The 17468-nt window shown below is 45.2% G+C and overlaps 1 protein-coding gene across 1 annotated transcript in view; it reads right to left on the bottom strand.

Moving 5' to 3' along the window:
* Positions 1-17468, bottom strand: part of PSMB7 (proteasome 20S subunit beta 7) — a 188640-nt gene that overhangs the window by 134193 nt on the left and 36979 nt on the right. Inside the window, exon 4 of the mRNA XM_078641832.1 lies at positions 2411-2551. Within this exon, the coding sequence (XP_078497958.1) occupies positions 2411-2551 (141 nt within the window). The remainder of the gene's footprint in view (positions 1-2410; positions 2552-17468) is intronic.

Here is a 17468-nt window from a genome sequence, read left to right as displayed (position 1 = left end):
CCGGAGAAATTTTGGCAACAATTTTTCTCTTCACTATTTGAATTGGCAACAATATTTCTTTTAGCTGCCAATTGTACTTCAATGCCGTCCAAACTCTTGGCAACATTTTTTTTGGGGTGTTCCTTAATCTCTTTCATCTTCTCTTTCTAACCCCACTGATAAGACTTGTGTGACTGCGGGTGGTGGTGGTTTGGGGACGGGTGCACAGCAAGGCCACTCTGCAGATCCCATAGTACTTCACCTTTTCTGCTCTCATATATAGGGCAGCCCGGTTGTGAGCTTGCATCTCCAGGTGTGGGTAAGAGTGGCTCAGTCTAATTCAGGAGTGCTTTGAAGTGACCTAATGCTACACTAGCAAGTTCTATACCATCTATTCAATCTTGCCTATCTCCGACCCCTTCATTTACCCCGCTTCCCTGCCTTTTCTCATCCTCACATCCTTTGTTCCTCCCCTCCTCTTCCCATCTGTGTTCCTCCTCCTCCTCCTCCTCCTCCCATCCTTTGTTCCTCCTTCTCCCCACCCCATCCTTGGTTCCTTCTCCCTCCCCCCCATCCTCGGTTCCTTCTCTCCTCCCCCCCCCCCATCCTCGGTTCCTTCTCTCCCCCCCCCCCCCCCATCCTCGGTTCCTTCTCTCCTCCCCCCCCATCCTCGGTTCCTTCTCTCCCCCCCCATCCTCGGTTCCTTCTCTCCCCCCCCATCCTCGGTTCCTTCTCTCCCCCCCCATCCTCGGTTCCTTCTCTCCCCCCCCATCCTCGGTTCCTTCTCTCCCCCCCCCCCCCCATCCTCGGTTCCTTCTCTCCCCCCCATCCTCGGTTCCTTCTCTCCCCCCCCCCCATCCTCTGTTCCTTCTCTCCCCCCCCCCATCCTCGGTTCCTTCTCTCCCCCCCCCATCCTCGGTTCCTTCTCTCCCCCCCCATCCTCGGTTCCTTCTCTGCCCCCCCCATCCTCGGTTCCTTCTCTCCCCCCCCATCCTCTGTTCCTTCTCTCCCCCCCCATCCTCAGTTCCTTCTCTGCCCCCCCATCCTCGGTTCCTTCTCTCCCCCCCCCCATCCTCGGTTCCTTCTCTCCCCGCATCCTCGGTTCCTTCTCTCCCCGCATCCTCGGTTCCTTCTCTCCCCGCATCCTCGGTTCCTTCTCTCCCCGCATCCTCGGTTCCTTCTCTCCCCGCATCCTCGGTTCCTTCTCTCCCCGCATCCTCGGTTCCTTCTCTCCCCGCATCCTCGGTTCCTTCTCTCCCCGCATCCTCGGTTCCTTCTCTCCCCGCATCCTCGGTTCCTTCTCTCCCCGCATCCTCGGTTCCTTCTCTCCCCGCATCCTCGGTTCCTTCTCTCCCCCCCCATCCTCGGTTCCTTCTCTCCCCCCCATCCTCGGTTCCCCTTCTCTCCCCCCCCATCCTCGGTTCCTTCTCTCCCCGCATCCTTGGTTCCTTCTCTCCCCGCATCCTTGGTTCCTTCTCTCCCCGCATCCTTGGTTCCTTCTCTCCCCGCATCCTTGGTTCCTCCTCTGCCCGCATTCCTGGTTCCTCCTCTGCCCGCATCCTTGGTTCCTCCTCTGCCCGCATCCTTGGTTCCTCCTCTGCCCGCATCCTTGGTTCCTCCTCTGCCCGCATCCTTGGTTCCTCCTCTGCCCGCATCCTTTGCCACACCTCCTCCCCATCCTTTGTTTCTCCCCCTTCTCCCATCCTTTGTTCCTCCTACCATCCTTTGTTCCTTCCATCCTTTGTTCCTTCCAGCCTTTGTTCCTCCCAGCCTTTGTTCCTCCCAGCCTTTGTTCCTCCCAGCCTTTGTTCCTCCCAGCCTTTGTTCCTCCCAGCCTTTGTTCCTCCCAGCCTTTGTTCCTCCCAGCCTTTGTTCCTCCCAGCCTTTGTTCCTCCCAGCCTTTGTTCCTCCCAGCCTTTGATCTTCCTATCTCTTCCTTCTCCTCTCCCCCCTCACCGCTGCGCAATAAGTTAAGAATCTAGCATTTTGGGCGAGGCCACCCCACCGGCTCATCTACCTCATTCTCTCCCAACTCATCCCCAGCATTTCTCGCTCCTTTCCGCCCTTTGAGGTGAGCTAATGGCTGCATAATGCACTATATAAATAATCAACTAATGAATGCATAACAAATGAAGTATGTAAACCGTCTACATTCAAACAAGCAATATCAACGCTCTTCTTCTACTATGGTGCAAGAGATCATCTTTCTTTAAAAAAAGAACTCCTTACTACCATGTGGAGTGCTTAAAATGACTCAACCTTTCATAAACTACACAAAGTTAGAAAAAAGCCCACCCTTTGGGGTTTATTGTGAGCACAGGCTCAAAAGTATCCAAGTACACAAAGTCTTGCATGCCAAAATACGTTGTGTGTATAATTTCTCAATACTATGCACATGAAAGATTTGCAAAAGACAGTAGATAGTAGGTACCTGAATAACATCTGTTTCAGCATACGATTGGCAGTGGCAACTCGAGGCAGACGCCCGGTGGAAAGTGAATGGAGCTCCAGATTGGAAGATATGAGTTGAGTGGTCATTTCTGTATCTGCTGCTGTTCCAGCACCACAGCAACTAAACACATGCAGAAAATAACTTAGTAAGACCATCAAAGAATGAAAGAACGTACAGCTGCCTTACTTGTTCTGCATTTATTAGTCAAAGGCTTATTGTTCAGAAAACCCAACTTTTTCTGCTGACATTTAACTATTCACCAGTGTCAAAACATGTACAACAGCAAGCAACTCAGAGTATTGCAGATGCACCCAGAGTCGTGATTACATCCTACATGCCCACCTAATTCTAGAAGAATTACCATATTTTAATTTCAGCAGGGTGCTGAAAGTGCTAAAACTCAAATCATGAATCTTAGACCCATTAACCGCTGGGTAGGAAGGCCAATCTAAGTAGAGGGCATCATAGCACTTAGCATCCTACAATACCCATCCTCAAAGATAGGCAGGACTACACGTTGTCAAGAGTTTGTGCTGCCCAAAGATCTCTTCCCTCGTCGCAATCTTCACTGCAAATTGCTTATATATTTAAAGCAGGATTCAGGTACTCCAAAGCAAACCATAAAATAAACTAGAGAAAACAACCAACAAAGAAATAAATGTGCAAAAGCTGCAGTTTAAATGAGCTTTTTTTGTCGTATGTGTAAGTCCCAAAAGGATGTGGATTGCAGCAAGATGGAATATAGATTTTGTTTTTGTAAATGTTCTAAGCTTCTTTTCAGTCACGTTAATTAAATGTGACACTGTAATTAAAAGTAAGGCCACTAGAAATCTATCAGTCGGCTGCTCTTTACACAAAACACCCATTTGTCACCTACAATGACATCTGATGGATGTTTTGCACATTTTATTGAAAAAATGTTTTTAGCTCATACAGTTGAAATGTTATCACAAGCCTAGCATGAGTATGAAATGGAATGTAGCACCTAACATTTACAAAAAATTTACTGGATACCTTTCATCTGTGGACTGCTGTACGTAGGCTCTAGAGAGGCAGGATTATCAGATGGAGATAATATTCCTAATGGATGGTTGGGGCTCAGAGGGAGCACTAAAAATACATTATAAATATAGAATTGTTGTAAGAGGTTGGAGTATTGGTAGAGGGAGGCGAGAACCCATCTCAAAAATCATCAGGGTTAATCACTCAAGTCACTAAATAAACCCGAGCATAATCCTCAAGAAGCTTGGCATAAAGCAGTCAGGTTTAAGTTAAAGGCAATGTGTAAAGCATTTATGCAGTACACAAATAAGATGGCGGAGGCATTGCCCTCCCGGATATCAAAAGGTACTATTGGGCTTCCCAGCTGGCTGCGCTTCATCATGGCACATACGGTCCAGTCGCTGACCTGGGCTATGCCATGGATAAATGGCATCTCCCCGGGGGTAGGTACAGCAAGGCGCTGTACTCGAGACTGACGAAACTGGATTTGACGGGGCCGACCAAGCACCCCGTTCGGATCTGGCATGATGCCACGAGTTCCCTGGGTTGGAGAGATAAACTGACCTTGGCCACTCCGCTCTTTGACTCTGAGAAGCTAGGCAAGCTTTGGAGGACAAAAGGGTTCGATAAGTGGGACGTAACTGGATCTCCACCATTAGGGATATCTGGGGTAAGGGGAGGATCAAATAGTTTGAAGAAATGCAGGCGGAATATGAATGGACGAGCCTTGCCAAACCAAAGGAGAGCCTACCTGTAGGAGCAGGACACCGTGCCCGCTACACTTGCCCTAAGGAGATGCCACCACACGCCGACAAGAATTGTGCCACCGCCCCGGGACTCCATCTCCCGGCATACTCAGCGGCGGCGCGCAACAGCGACACGCCAGCAGTGCCAGGAGGCGCATAAAGCAGCGCACATCCCCGCGTCGCGGGACGTGCCGGGCCCGTCCGAGACAGGAGGAGACTGGCTGGGCCATACCCCTTGATTACTCAATTTCAGTAAGACTTGACTATATATTGTTTAATTGTTCTTTTAATTATTGAACCTCCAAGATACTATATACTTCATTATAATTGTTTGGTACACGCATAAGCATTATAGGCATCGTAGTAATGGCGTCAAAAAACTCTAAATTAAACAAGTCATGTAGCAAGGGAGTGGGAGGAGGACTCACTGGCACCTTAGATGCCTTCATTACCAGGGCTGCGTTTGCACTAGAGAAAGAGATAGCCTCAACTCAACGACGGATATCTCTTGATCCTGTGTTCATGAGAAAGTCATCACTTGGGAGCATTGCAACAGGCCCGTCACCTGAACAACCACTCACCCATAAAGTTCCAAAATCGTGTAACCAACAAGACCTTTCAACTATACTAGATATAAGTGGGATTGACGCAAGCCTGGACTCCTACATGGTTTATCCAAGTGTGGAGGCGGGTCTGCGCCAAAAGTTTCTAACTAGTGGGCTGCCTAGAGAGCCCAGAGAGCAAATACGCATTGAACCTGCGCAGGGTACGGCTATTAATTTAAAACGCAAGCATAGCGGAAACCAGCAGAAAGGCGCATGCACTAAAAAGATAAAAACTGTTTTCCCTAAGCATCGGGATATGGGGGTTATGTATAGGAACAAGATTTCTAACCAGACTGAAGAGACTGGCTTGCATTATACTAGCCCCATTGTTGAAATAAATGAAAGCCCGCCTATAAATATTAGAGATACCGCGTGCTTGCTGGAAAATATTGAGCACTTGGTTAAATCTTTAATTCTTCTTTTGGTGGAATGTAAAAAGGATAGGTAATCAGCTGGAAACTCTTGAGAAGATTACACGGGATAACTCCGAATTGCTGAAAAAACTGGGGGATTAAAACCCACGCAAAATAGTTCTCCCGCATTACCCAGTAATAAACAGAAGCCACTATCTAGAGTGAAATTGGGAGATCTATCTAACCCAGTAAGTGTAAATAAAAAAGATAATGATTCCCAGCTGGCCTGTAAAGCTGGGAGAGGCGGTAAAGCAGATAGCAATCAAACAGGCACAACTGAGAGCACTGATAAAAGGGTATTAGAACCAGATAAAATAGTGGCGCCCAGAAGTAATGTATATGGGAAGAGAGTCGATCTTCCCCCGGACTCCTATCCTTATGTAATTGTGCTGGCAGGTGTACCGGAGTGGAAGAATAACAGGGATGAAACTTCTCATGAACTAAAAAATAAAGTTATGTATTGGCTAGACAAAAATAGACCCCTTAGACCTGACCTGGGTGGGGAAATCATGTCCGGAGAGTAAACTGGCTGGGCCATAATGCAAAAGATATTAAAGGAGATTGCATTATTGTAAACTTTAGAGACCCAAGGGTAGTACAGTTTATAAGTGCCTTCCCGAATTATGGAAACTCAGGCGGAATCTTTTCTTTAGATCTAAGCTACTTCTACCCACCGGCTCCCTTTGTGGCGGGTAGTGAGAGGTCGTACAATTCACGCCATGGAGGAAGGTATCTAGATACTGGTAACCGCTTTAATGCCCCAATAGCACCCAGGATGTACAGAGGCTTTCTGACGAATAATTTTCATGATTATCAATTGCCAGGGAATCGATTTAATGTTCCAACCTATAACAGGTTTGACTCCCTTTCTGGTCTGGGGGGTGGACTGACCAGTACGGGACCATGTAATCGTTACTTATGCTGAAAATTTCGAACCCATTCAAGCAAAGGACTCCCTGGGAAACGTAGAACTTCAACACCTAGGAGGGCGGTCTAATACTGCTACGGTTCGGACGCACTCAGAAATGTCTGAAGCTTTAGTTATATCATTAAAGGGCCAATGCGAGAGTGATGGCATCTCAGATAGCTATATAGGCAAGGTTGCCGATTTGATACATGCAACAAATGACGTGACCAACGATAAATGGATTATTATCTTTTGGAACATTGCCGGACTTAGGGCCAAGTTAGATAACCCGCTTTGGCATAAATTAACAAAAGAACTTGATGTCATGTGCCTGCAAGAAACATGGGCAAAGGATGTGTATCATTTGAATGGTTTTAAAACTGTTTTTACTCCAGCCATAGGCTCATTACATGGCAGAGCCAAGGGAGGGCTCTGCACATATGTTTCAAATCGTTTTAAATGTAAAAATATTGAGGTCTTTCACAATAATTGTTATTACCATATTGTTGGTTTGTATATGAATGATACTTTCTGCATTCTAATTGAAAATCTATATAATAATTTCCCTTCGGCTGATTTAGTTTCAGTATTTAAAACCTTAAACTCCGAACTCAATACAATAATTTGCAATGAGCGCAAAGAGTTTGTTGTGATATGGGGGGTGACTTTAATAGTACCCTTTGTAATCGAGCAGGAAAAGGGAACTGTGGCTTAACATTGGACAGAGAGTCTATTTCGACACATTTTGAACATACTGGAAAGGGTGATGCCCTAAATGCAATCCTCTTCATGAACGATCTAGGTTTCGCAAATAAATTGTGTCATCCAGAGGTCCCTTTCTCTGCAACTTTTAATGGTAGAGGGTTATCATCTGTAATTGATTATGTTTTGATCTCTTCATGTTTTGGGGGTAGTGTTGCTAATTATAGTGTACTGGAGACCCCCTTAAGTGATCATTTCCCCATTAGGGTAGAAATTTCAGACCCGCATGTTAATACAGATAAAACCCCTAGGAAATACTCAAGAGAGATCAAAATCTCTAGACAGAATGGTTATGCTCTAAAGTGGTCCAAGGTTGTACCTGATGAGTTTCTATGTAACTTACTTAAGGCCTGCAATACGTGTTTTATTATTTGTTTGGACATGGGGTCTGAGGATACCGAAGTACTTAACTTCAAATTAATCATAACACGTATAAAGGAAAGCCTGTGGGTCAACTTAAAGAACAATAACAATAAAAAGAGGGGTTGGTTTGACCATGAGTGTACTAAGGCACACACAAATCTCAAGCGGGCACTGAAAAGGCATGATAGAGATCATAAACAGATTAGGGAGTTTCGTAAATCTTATAAATTAGCCATTAAGAATTGAAGGGCAAAGATGAAGAAGGATGCATGGGAGGCATTATTAGAAGCCTCTGAACTGAAGGACATGACAGCTTTTTGGAAGGCAGTTAATGCGCCATACTTCAAGGATGACACCAGGGCGAGGTTAGAGATTGCCATTGCTGAGGATGAATGGGTGAGACATTTCGAGACTCTCTATAATCCTTCACCCGCAAATGAAGAACCTCAGAGGGAACTCGCAAGGCATAAGACGTCTAACCTACCGATAATCCACTTGGATGCTATGGCATGTCAGCGATTTATGCTAGATTTCCATTGAAATGAATGGGCACTCCATGACGAGCTGACCTTGTCATTAGCATCCAAGTGGTTATTATCGGTAGGTTATTAAAGAGGGGCTGAATCTCTTTTTTACATTGGGAGAAGTAACTAAGGGTATTAATTCAAGCCGGGGGGTAAGGCGCCTGGCCCAGATGGCGTCCCTGTAGACATCTTTAAAAATAACGTAACACTATGGGAGCCACTGCTGACAAGATTTCTTAATGCTGCTTGTTCATTGGGTCTTGTTAGCACTTGGTACGAATCAATCATTGTACCCATTTTTTAAAAAGGGCAACAGGGCTAGTTGCACGTGTTACCGCCCAATATCCCTGCTTGACTCAACAGTTAAAATTATCGGCAGGGTCATCCTAGATAGGCTGCAGTCATGGGCCGATGAGCATAAGATCATTAGTGATCTACAATATGGGTTTCGAGACGGAGTTGGGACCATAGATCAAGGACTCAACTTATTTATACTTTTGGAAAAATATACTAAGGTAAAGGGAGGGAGGTTGTTTTTAACTTTTGTGGATCTTACCTCCTCCTTTGACTGTGTTAATGACAGCAAATTATGGTCAATCTTGACTTATTTGGGTGTAGAGGATAATATAATCCGTTTTTTAAGAGAGTTGTACAATGGGGCTAGGGCAACGATCAGATATGGTATAAAAGGAGAGTGCACAAGAATGTTTAATATTGCGCGGGGAGTGAGGCAAGGATGTGTCCTTGCCCCGTTTTTATTCTCCATTTACATCAATGGGTTGGAGGATACTCTGCTGAGTGACTGCACTGATATGCCTATGGCACTACAACGCCGAATACCGGCACTCATCTATGCAGATGATGCCGTCCTTATGGCAAGGACTCCCATAGCAATGCAAACTATGATTACATCTTTTTGTACCTTTATGACTAATTTGGACCTGAAGGTGAATTGCACCAAAACCTTTTCTGTGGTATCAAAACAAAACAGAGGAAAAGAACTATGTTCATTGACTCTAAGCCACTGGATCATACTGCAACTTTCCCTTATTTAGGTATACTATTTGACTGTACAGGTCAGTGGAACAGCGCAGTCAAAGGGAGAAATTTGTTCTTTACCAAGTCTGTGATGGCCCTTAAACTATTCAGTAAGAAGATGGGAAAGAAACCAGTCTATGAGCTTTTACGTATTTATAAAGCTAGTTGTGTTGCGGTGGCAACTTATGGTGCGGGAATTTGGGGTAATACTAATGTCCAAAACAACAATGGGAGAGGTAGGGAGATTCAAGGACACTCTCTCAGTCCCCGGTTAGATACAAATAAACAAAAAAAGAGCGGTCAGATCAATCTCAAAAAAGCCACAGAGACGGAGTAAGGATCACACACCCACTTTGGGTGGGAAGGAAAGCCCTCACACACCGACCTAGTCAGTGTCATGCTTCATCATCGGGCCCCACCAAAGAGGCCGAGTGCCTCTTCGGTGTGCTGCGACGCCAGAAAGACTGCGGAGCTGGTTGTGTGAGAAGGGCGTGCTGGGAGGTAAAATTAAAAGTGCCTAGAAAATGGTATCAATAAAAAATTTTAATAAGTGATCCCTAAGGCACAGGTGAGGAGTATTATGTGTCTGAATTTAGCTGCCAAGGTATTAGGATTGGTTAAATTCAGAAATACTTAAATCAGTCAACATGTTTCTGCCATATGGGTGGTTTCAATTTACCAAGGCATTCGTCAGGACTAAACCCCGGCGGTATGGACTCTCTAATCGTCCACCCTGGCCTGGGCACGTGAAAGTGAAAATATTAAAAAAGGTGAAAAAGTGCTAAAAATAGAAGAGCGGGTCGCTCATTCCAAAAAATGCTCCAAATTGTGGAGTATCTCAGCACCTGTAAAGTGAAATGCAGAAACAAACACAAACAGACATACACATAATTAATATAAGTCAATGTGTTTGATCATGGTGCTCCATAGTATGTGGCATACATAGTGTTCCCAAAGTAGACACTAGTTTTAACACCATCCAAGTAGCCCTATGGGGATGATATCGTTAACTCTGGGAAGTGAAGTGTTAAAGGTGTTTTTAAAAACTAAGGTAAGTTGGTAGAGGGGTTAAAAACACGATATGTGTACTCCTTATGAAGGGATCAATGGACCAAAGGTCTGTGACCCCTAAAGATGGTAATTTGGACTAATATCTCACTTTAAAACAGGGCGCTACTTGCACCATGGGTCTCGGGAGGGGGGTTGGAGCGTGCCTGGCACATCCTGTAAAAAAGAAGGGTTTTCTTAAAACCTCCGTAAAACGGGTGAACACTTAGCTTGTTAATGTAGAAGGCCAGCGATCCTGTAGCTGAAGTGCACTCATGCCCTCAACGCTCTCAGCCCGTTATGAACCTGGGTTTCGCCTCAAAACTGGACCCTGACGATGGAGAGCGGGGCCGGTGGCTGAGTATTAAAGCGTTTGTGTTGCAAGCCGCGCTCTTCCGGGTGGGCGCGTCCAACCAAACCGAGGTTTGGAACGCACCCGCCCAGAGTGGAGAGGCGCGGCCGAAGTCCAACACGAGGCTTGGAAAACTAAGCCAATCAGGAGTCTGACCGGCGTGAGACCGGCGTGAATGCCGGTGTAGAGTTATTGAGCTATTCCTTGGGCTCAAGTACTGGAGTGTGCTTAGGACTCCAGAGTAATTGCAATACCGGGTGAAAGTGTCCATGGTTAGTGCAAAGGATTACCAAGTACATGTCATTAGGATAACTTGTTAATGCTATATGGTGAAGCAGAAACGGTTAATCCTAACGCCGTATTAGTTCGTATTAAAAGTGCTAGAGCACCTGGAATGGGATAATTGTTTACAGAGTGGCAATAATACGAGAGTAAGTAATGTCATATTCTGTTACATAAAGGGATACCTCCATCAGGATGGTTATGTTCATGGGAACCAGGAGGGAAAGCCTTTTGGATCATCATTATTGTTAATATGCACAAAACTACATGAAACACATGTAAAGAAAACATAGAAAGTGCAGAATTGGGTTATTCAGTTGATTGTGGATTCAGAGTTATTCAGTTCAAGATAGCACAGTGTTCCACGGGATGTCATCGTTGAGGCCGTTTGGTATTAGTGCCTAAACGATACACCCAGCGCTGCTCTTTTTCAAAGAGTCTGCTAGTTAAGTTTGTTGTGCCATTGACTACCTCGATTATGGTCCACCTCATGTCATTTGGTGTATGATTACTGTCCAGAAAGTGACGGCTCAGGTTGGTTGTCACTTTTTTGCATCTAACATTGCTCCGGTGTTCACAAATACGCTGTTTGACCTTGCGTGTGGTCATGCCAACATAGCGAAGCTGGCAAGGGCAGGTAATCAAATAGACCACATTCATTGTGTTACAGTTTGTGTGTTCTCTCTGTGTCCATATCCTCCATGCTTCCAGCGACAGTGTTTTAGTTGCTTCTGTTAGATGGCAGACGCTGCAGTCAGAGCAAGGATAGTGCCTGGTGATTCTAGGCAGGCCCCATGCTGCAGTTACTGTGGGCATAACATGGGGTGGCTTTTCTTTTGGGCGAGTGTGGACCAAGGCATCTTTCACACTACGTCCTTTTTTAAAAGAGAAGAGGGGTGTCTCCCAGTTCTCTTTGCAGGATGTTAAAATGTTCCAGTGTTTGTTGATAATTTTTTTCATCAGATTGGAAAGACTGTTAAAGGTGGTTACACATGTAAGAGGTATTGAGTCAGGGTTATTGATCTTTTCTTCCAAAAGTGCCTCTCTGGGTTGATTTCTTGCTCTCTTAAATCCCTTAGTCAGGATAGGCGTTGGGTAGCCTCTATCTTTGAGTTTTTCTGTAAGACTGGAGGACTGTTCTTTGAAATCTGAAAGAGCGCTGCAGTTTCTCCTTAGTCTGAGATATTGCCCATAAGGAAGATTCTCTCTCAGAGGGAGAGGGTGGAAGCTGCTAAACTCAAGGAGGTTGTTTTTAGCTGTAGGCTTATGGTGCGTTTTGGTTGTAAGTCCCGTACCATTCACAGAGATCACAACATCGAGGAAGACAATATCTGTTCTACTTTTCGTGTTGGTGAACCTCAGGTTAGGATCTAGGGTATTGATCCATACCAGAAAAGACTCCAGGTTACTATCACTCCCTGACCAAAGGAGCAGGATGTCGTCTATGTAGCGCTTCCATAAGAGCATTGACGACGAGAAAGCTGTGGTTGGTGGCAGAATGTATTTGGCCTCAAAATCAGCTACATAGAGCCCGGCAACACTGGGGGCAAAGATACTGCCCATAGATGTTCCTGAGCACTGGAGAAATAGCTTATCTTTGAAAGAAAAGAAGTTCTCTTTTAAAGCTATGGTTGCACATTCAATGATAAAAGACTTGGGTGTCTGATAATCCCATTCAATAGAGTCTAAAGATTTTTCCAGGACTTTGATGGTATCGTCCTGTGGGATGCTCGTGTAGAGGCTTTCTACATCTAGGGTCACTAGGGTGACTGAGTTCTCTGTGAACGTGACCTCTGATAGTATTCGTAAGAGGCTCTTGGTATCTTTGAGGTAAGTAGGAGTTGATTGTACTAGGGGTGTCAGGAAATAGTCACAGAACTGTGACAGGGGCTCCAAGAGAGAGCCAATCCCTGACACGATGGGACGACCTGGAGGTGGCAATCGGTTTTTATGCATTTTAGGCAATGTGTAGAAGTATGGTATGACATTGCTTGTGTTATTCAAAAAAGCGGCTTCGTTTTTAGACAAGTGACCTTGTTCCTCCGCCTGTTGAACCAGGGTCGTGATCTTTCTGGTAAGGTCTGCAGTAGGGTCTGTTGTGAGTAGGGTATAGTTTCTAACGTCTCCAAGCAAATCATTACAAGTCTTCTCGTAGTCTGTAGTATCTTGAATGACAATACCTCCACCTTTGTCTGCCGGCTTAATGGTTATTGAGGTGTCATTCTGCAGTTGTTGTAGCGCTTGGTATTCAGCAGTGCCGAAATTGCAAAATGTCTTAACGTTCTGGCAAGATTCCAGATCTTTGAATACTGCCTGCTCAAAGGCAGTGATGGCCGCAAGCACAGTGTATGGAGGAGGGGTGAAAGTTGAACTCGGTCTGAGTCCTGTGTCACCTTTCCTGGTTGCTTCAGTTGGGTCTGCTTTACCTTCAAAGAATGCTTTTAATTTTAATTTCCGAAAAAAGCCAGCAAGTTCGCAATGTAACTTAAACTTGTCAGGTTTAGCTGTTGGAACAAAACCTAAGCCTTGCTCGAGTACCTGAGCTTCAGTAGGGGTTAGTATCCTTCTCGACAGGTTAGTCACTAGGCTCATATCCCGCTCGTTCCCGGCTGTTGGTTGCTGCGGGTGTGATTCGCTACTGAGTCGTCCTCTTCCCAGGATACTCTGTTGTTGCCTCTCCTTTTGCCTCGGCCCCTCCGGCCGCTCTCTAAAAAAGGCTGTCTATACTGATTTTGAAAATTTGCGGGGGGCATGATGCCCGGGTTCCAGCCCATGAAGGGATATTGTGGCGGTTGGAAGGCATAGGGGGGAGGAGGGCCCATCATCATTTGTGGTGGATGCCATTGTTGATGTTGGCCCTGGTTGCCTTGCCTGCCCCCGTTATTCCTCTTGCCACGGTTCCCTCTTCCCTTTGTTTGTTTGAATGAGTTATTGCTTGACCCGCTGCTGCTAGAGGAGTCATCATCTGAATAATCAGATTTACTAGCATTCCGTGCCGGTGGGGTGAAGGTTGCTGCAGAGTATAGGTACACCTTTTCAAAGTCAAATTTCTTTTGATCTTTTTGGAGTTTAGTTGCTTTTGACTGCGTCAGGTTGTCTTTGTACTCATTGAGTTCTTTGTTGAGTTCATCCAACCGTTTCTTGAACCCAGTAATTGTTGTCTTAAAGTGGGACTCAGTCTCTCTAATTTCCTACGAGAAGACTTGTAATGATTTGCTTGGAGACGTTAGAAACTATACCCTACTCACAACAGACCCTACTGCAGACCTTACCAGAAAGATCACGACCCTGGTTCAACAGGCGGAGGAACAAGGTCACTTGTCTAAAAACAAAGCCGCTTTTTTGAATAACACAAGCAATGTCATACCATACTTCTACACATTGCCTAAAATGCATAAAAACCGATTGCCACCTCCAGGTCGTCCCATCGTGTCAGGGATTGGCTCTCTCTTGGAGCCCCTGTCACAGTTCTGTGACTATTTCCTGAAACCCCTAGTACAATTAACTCCTACTTACCTCAAAGATACCAAGAGCCTCTTACGAGTACTATCAGAGGTCACGTTCACAGAGAACTCAGTCACCCTTGTGACCCTAGATGTAGAAAGCCTCTACACGAGCATCCCACAGGACGATACCATCAAAGTCCTGGAAAAATCTTTAGACTCTATTGAATGGGATTATCAGACACCCAAGTCTTTTATCATTGAATGTGCAACCATAGCTTTAAAAGAGAACTTCTTTTCTTTCAAAGATAAGCTATTTCTCCAGTGCTCAGGAACATCTATGGGCAGTATTTTTGCCCCCAGTGTTGCCGGGCTCTATGTAGCTGATTTTGAGGCCAAATACATTCTGCCACCAACCACAGCTTTCTCGTCGTCAATGCTCTTATGGAAGCGCTACATAGACGACATCCTGCTCCTTTGGTCAGGGAGTGATAGTAACCTGGAGTCTTTTCTGGTATGGTTCACCAACACGAAAAGTAGAACAGATATTGTCTTCCTCGATGTTGTGATCTCTGTGAATGGTACGGGACTTACAACCAAAACGCACCATAAGCCTACAGCTAAAAACAACCTCCTTGAGTTTAGCAGCTTCCACCCTCGCCCTCTGAGCGAGAATCTTCCTTATGGGCAATATCTCAGACTAAGGAGAAACTGCAGCGCTCTTTCAGATTTCAAAGAACAATCCTCCAGTCTTACAGAAAAACTTAAAGATAGAGGCTACACAACGCCTATCCTGACTAAGGGATTTAAGAGAGCAAGAAATCAACCCAGAGAGGCACTTTTGGAAGAAAAGATCAATAACCCTGACTCAATAGCTCTTACATGTGTAACCACCTTTAACAGTCTTTCCAATCTGATGAAAAAAATTATCAACAAACACTGGAACATTTTAACATCCTGCAAAGAGAACTGGGAGAAACCCCTCTTCTCTTTTAAAAAACGACGGAGTCTGAAAGATGCCTTGGTCCACACTCGCCCAAAAGAAAAGCCACCCCATGTTATGCCCACAGTAACTGCAGCATGGGGCCTGCCAAGAATCACCGGGCACTATCCTTGCTCTGACTGCAGCGTCTGCCATCTAACAGAAGCAACTAAAACACTGTCGCTGGAAGCAGGGAGGATATGGACACAGAGAGAACACACAAACTGTAACACAATGAATGTGGTCTATTTGATTACCTGCCCTTGCCAGCTTCGCTATGTTGGCATGACCACACGCAAGGTCAAACAGCGTATTTGTGAACACCGGAGCAATGTTAGATGCAAAAAAGTGACAACCAAGCTGAGCCGTCACTTTCTGGACAGTAATCATACACCAAATGACATGAGGTGGACCATAATCGAGGTAGTCAATGGCACAACAAACTTAACTAGCAGACTCTTTGAAAAAGAGCAGCGCTGGGTGTATCGTTTAGGCACTAATACCAACGGCCTCAACGATGACATCCCGTGGAACACTGTGCTATCTTGAACTGAATACCTCTGAATCCACAATCAACTGAATAACCCAATTCTGCACTTTCTATGTTTTCTTTACATGTGTTTCATGTAGTTTTGTGCATATTAACAATAATGATGATCCAAAAGGCTTTCCCTCCTGGTTCCCATGAACATAACCATCCTGATGGAGGTATCCCTTTATGTAACAGAATATGACATTACTTACTCTCGTATTACTGCCACTCTGTAAACAATTATCCCATTCCAGGTGCTCTAGCACTTTTAATACGTACTAATACGGTGTTAGGATTAACCGTTTCTGCTTCACCATATAGCATTAACAAGTTATCCTAACGACATGTACTTGGTAATCCTTTGCACTAACCATGGACACTTTCACCCGGTATTGCAATTACTCTGGAGTCCTAAGCACACTCCAGTACTTGAGCCCAAGGAATAGCTCAATAACTCTACACCGGCATTCACGCCGGTCTCACGCCGGTCAGACTCCTGATTGGCTTAGTTTTCCAAGCCTCGTGTTGGACTTCGGCCGCGCCTCTCCACTCTGGGCTGGTGCGTTCCAAACCTCGGTTTGGTTGGACGCGCCCACCCGGAAGAGCGCGGCTTGCAACACAAACGCTTTAATACTCAGCCACCGGCCCCGCTCTCCATCGTCGGGTTCCGGTTTTGAGGCGAAACCCAGGTTCATAACGGGCTGAGAGCGTTGAGGGCGTGAGTGCACTTCAGCTACAGGATCGCTGGCCTTCTACATTAACAAGCTAAGTGTTCACCCGTTTTACGGAGGTTTTAAGAAAACCCTTCTTTTTTACAGGATGTGCCAGGCACGCTCCAACCCCCCTCCCGAGACCCATGGTGCAAGTAGCGCCCTGTTTTAAAGTGAGATATTAGTCCAAATTACCATCTTTAGGGGTCACAGACCTTTGGTCCATTGATCCCTTCATAAGGAGTACACATATCGTGTTTTTAACCCCTCTACCAACTTACCTTAGTTTTTAAAAACACCTTTAACACTTCACTTCCCAAAGTTAACGATATCATCCCCATAGGGCTACTTGGATGGTGTTAAAACTAGTGTCTACTTTGGGAACACTATGTATGCCACATACTATGGAGCACCATGATCAAACACATTGGCTTATATTAATTATGTGTATGTCTGTTTGTGCATTTCACTTTACAGGTGCTGAGATACTCCACAATTTGGAGCATTTTTTGGAATGAGCGACCCGCTCTTCTATTTTTAGCACTTTTTCACCTTTTTTTTATATTTTCACTTTCACGTCCCCAGGCCAGGGTGGACGATTAGAGAGTCCATACCGCCGGGGTTTAGTCCTGACGAATGCCTTGGTAAATTGAAACCACCCATATGGCAGAAACATGTTGACTGATTTAAGTATTTCTGAATTTAACCAATCCTAATACCTTGGCAGCTAAATTCAGACACATAATACTCCTCACCTGTGCCTTAGGGATCACTTATTAAATTTTTTTATTGATACCCTTTTCTAGGCACTTTTAATTTTACCTCACAGCACGCCCTTCTCACACAACCAGCTCCGCAGTCTTTCTGGCGTCGCAGCACACCGAAGAGGCACTCTGCCTCTTTGGTGGGGCCCGATGATGAAGCATGACACTGACTAGGTCGGTGTGTGAGGGCTTTCCTTCCCACCCAAAGTGGGTGTGTGATCCTTACTCCGTCTCTGTGGCTTTTTTGAGATTGATCTGACCGCTCTTTTTTTGTTTATTTGTAATACTAATGTCACCAGTTTACAGCTGACTGAGAATAGCTTTCTGAGATATCTTTTAACTATGCCTGATAGCACGTCCACCCATAATTGTCACACTGAAATTGGTATGCCCTATTTAGAAGATCTTATTAGGGTCCAACCCGTTCTTCTGTGGCATCGGGTGTGGACTACTATCGAGGACGCCCTGAAATTGGAGGGTGTCCATCGTGTGAAATGGCTTCGATACATTAAAACCTTTTGTGGTAATATTAATCATCCAGAATTTTATGATGACCCCATGTCAA

Source organism: Lissotriton helveticus, chromosome 5_1, assembly GCF_964261635.1.
Source record: "Lissotriton helveticus chromosome 5_1, aLisHel1.1, whole genome shotgun sequence".
Lineage (NCBI taxonomy): Eukaryota > Metazoa > Chordata > Amphibia > Caudata > Salamandridae > Lissotriton > Lissotriton helveticus.
Note: the sequence above shows the minus strand (reverse complement) of the source record. Positions and strands in the feature narration are given on the sequence as shown.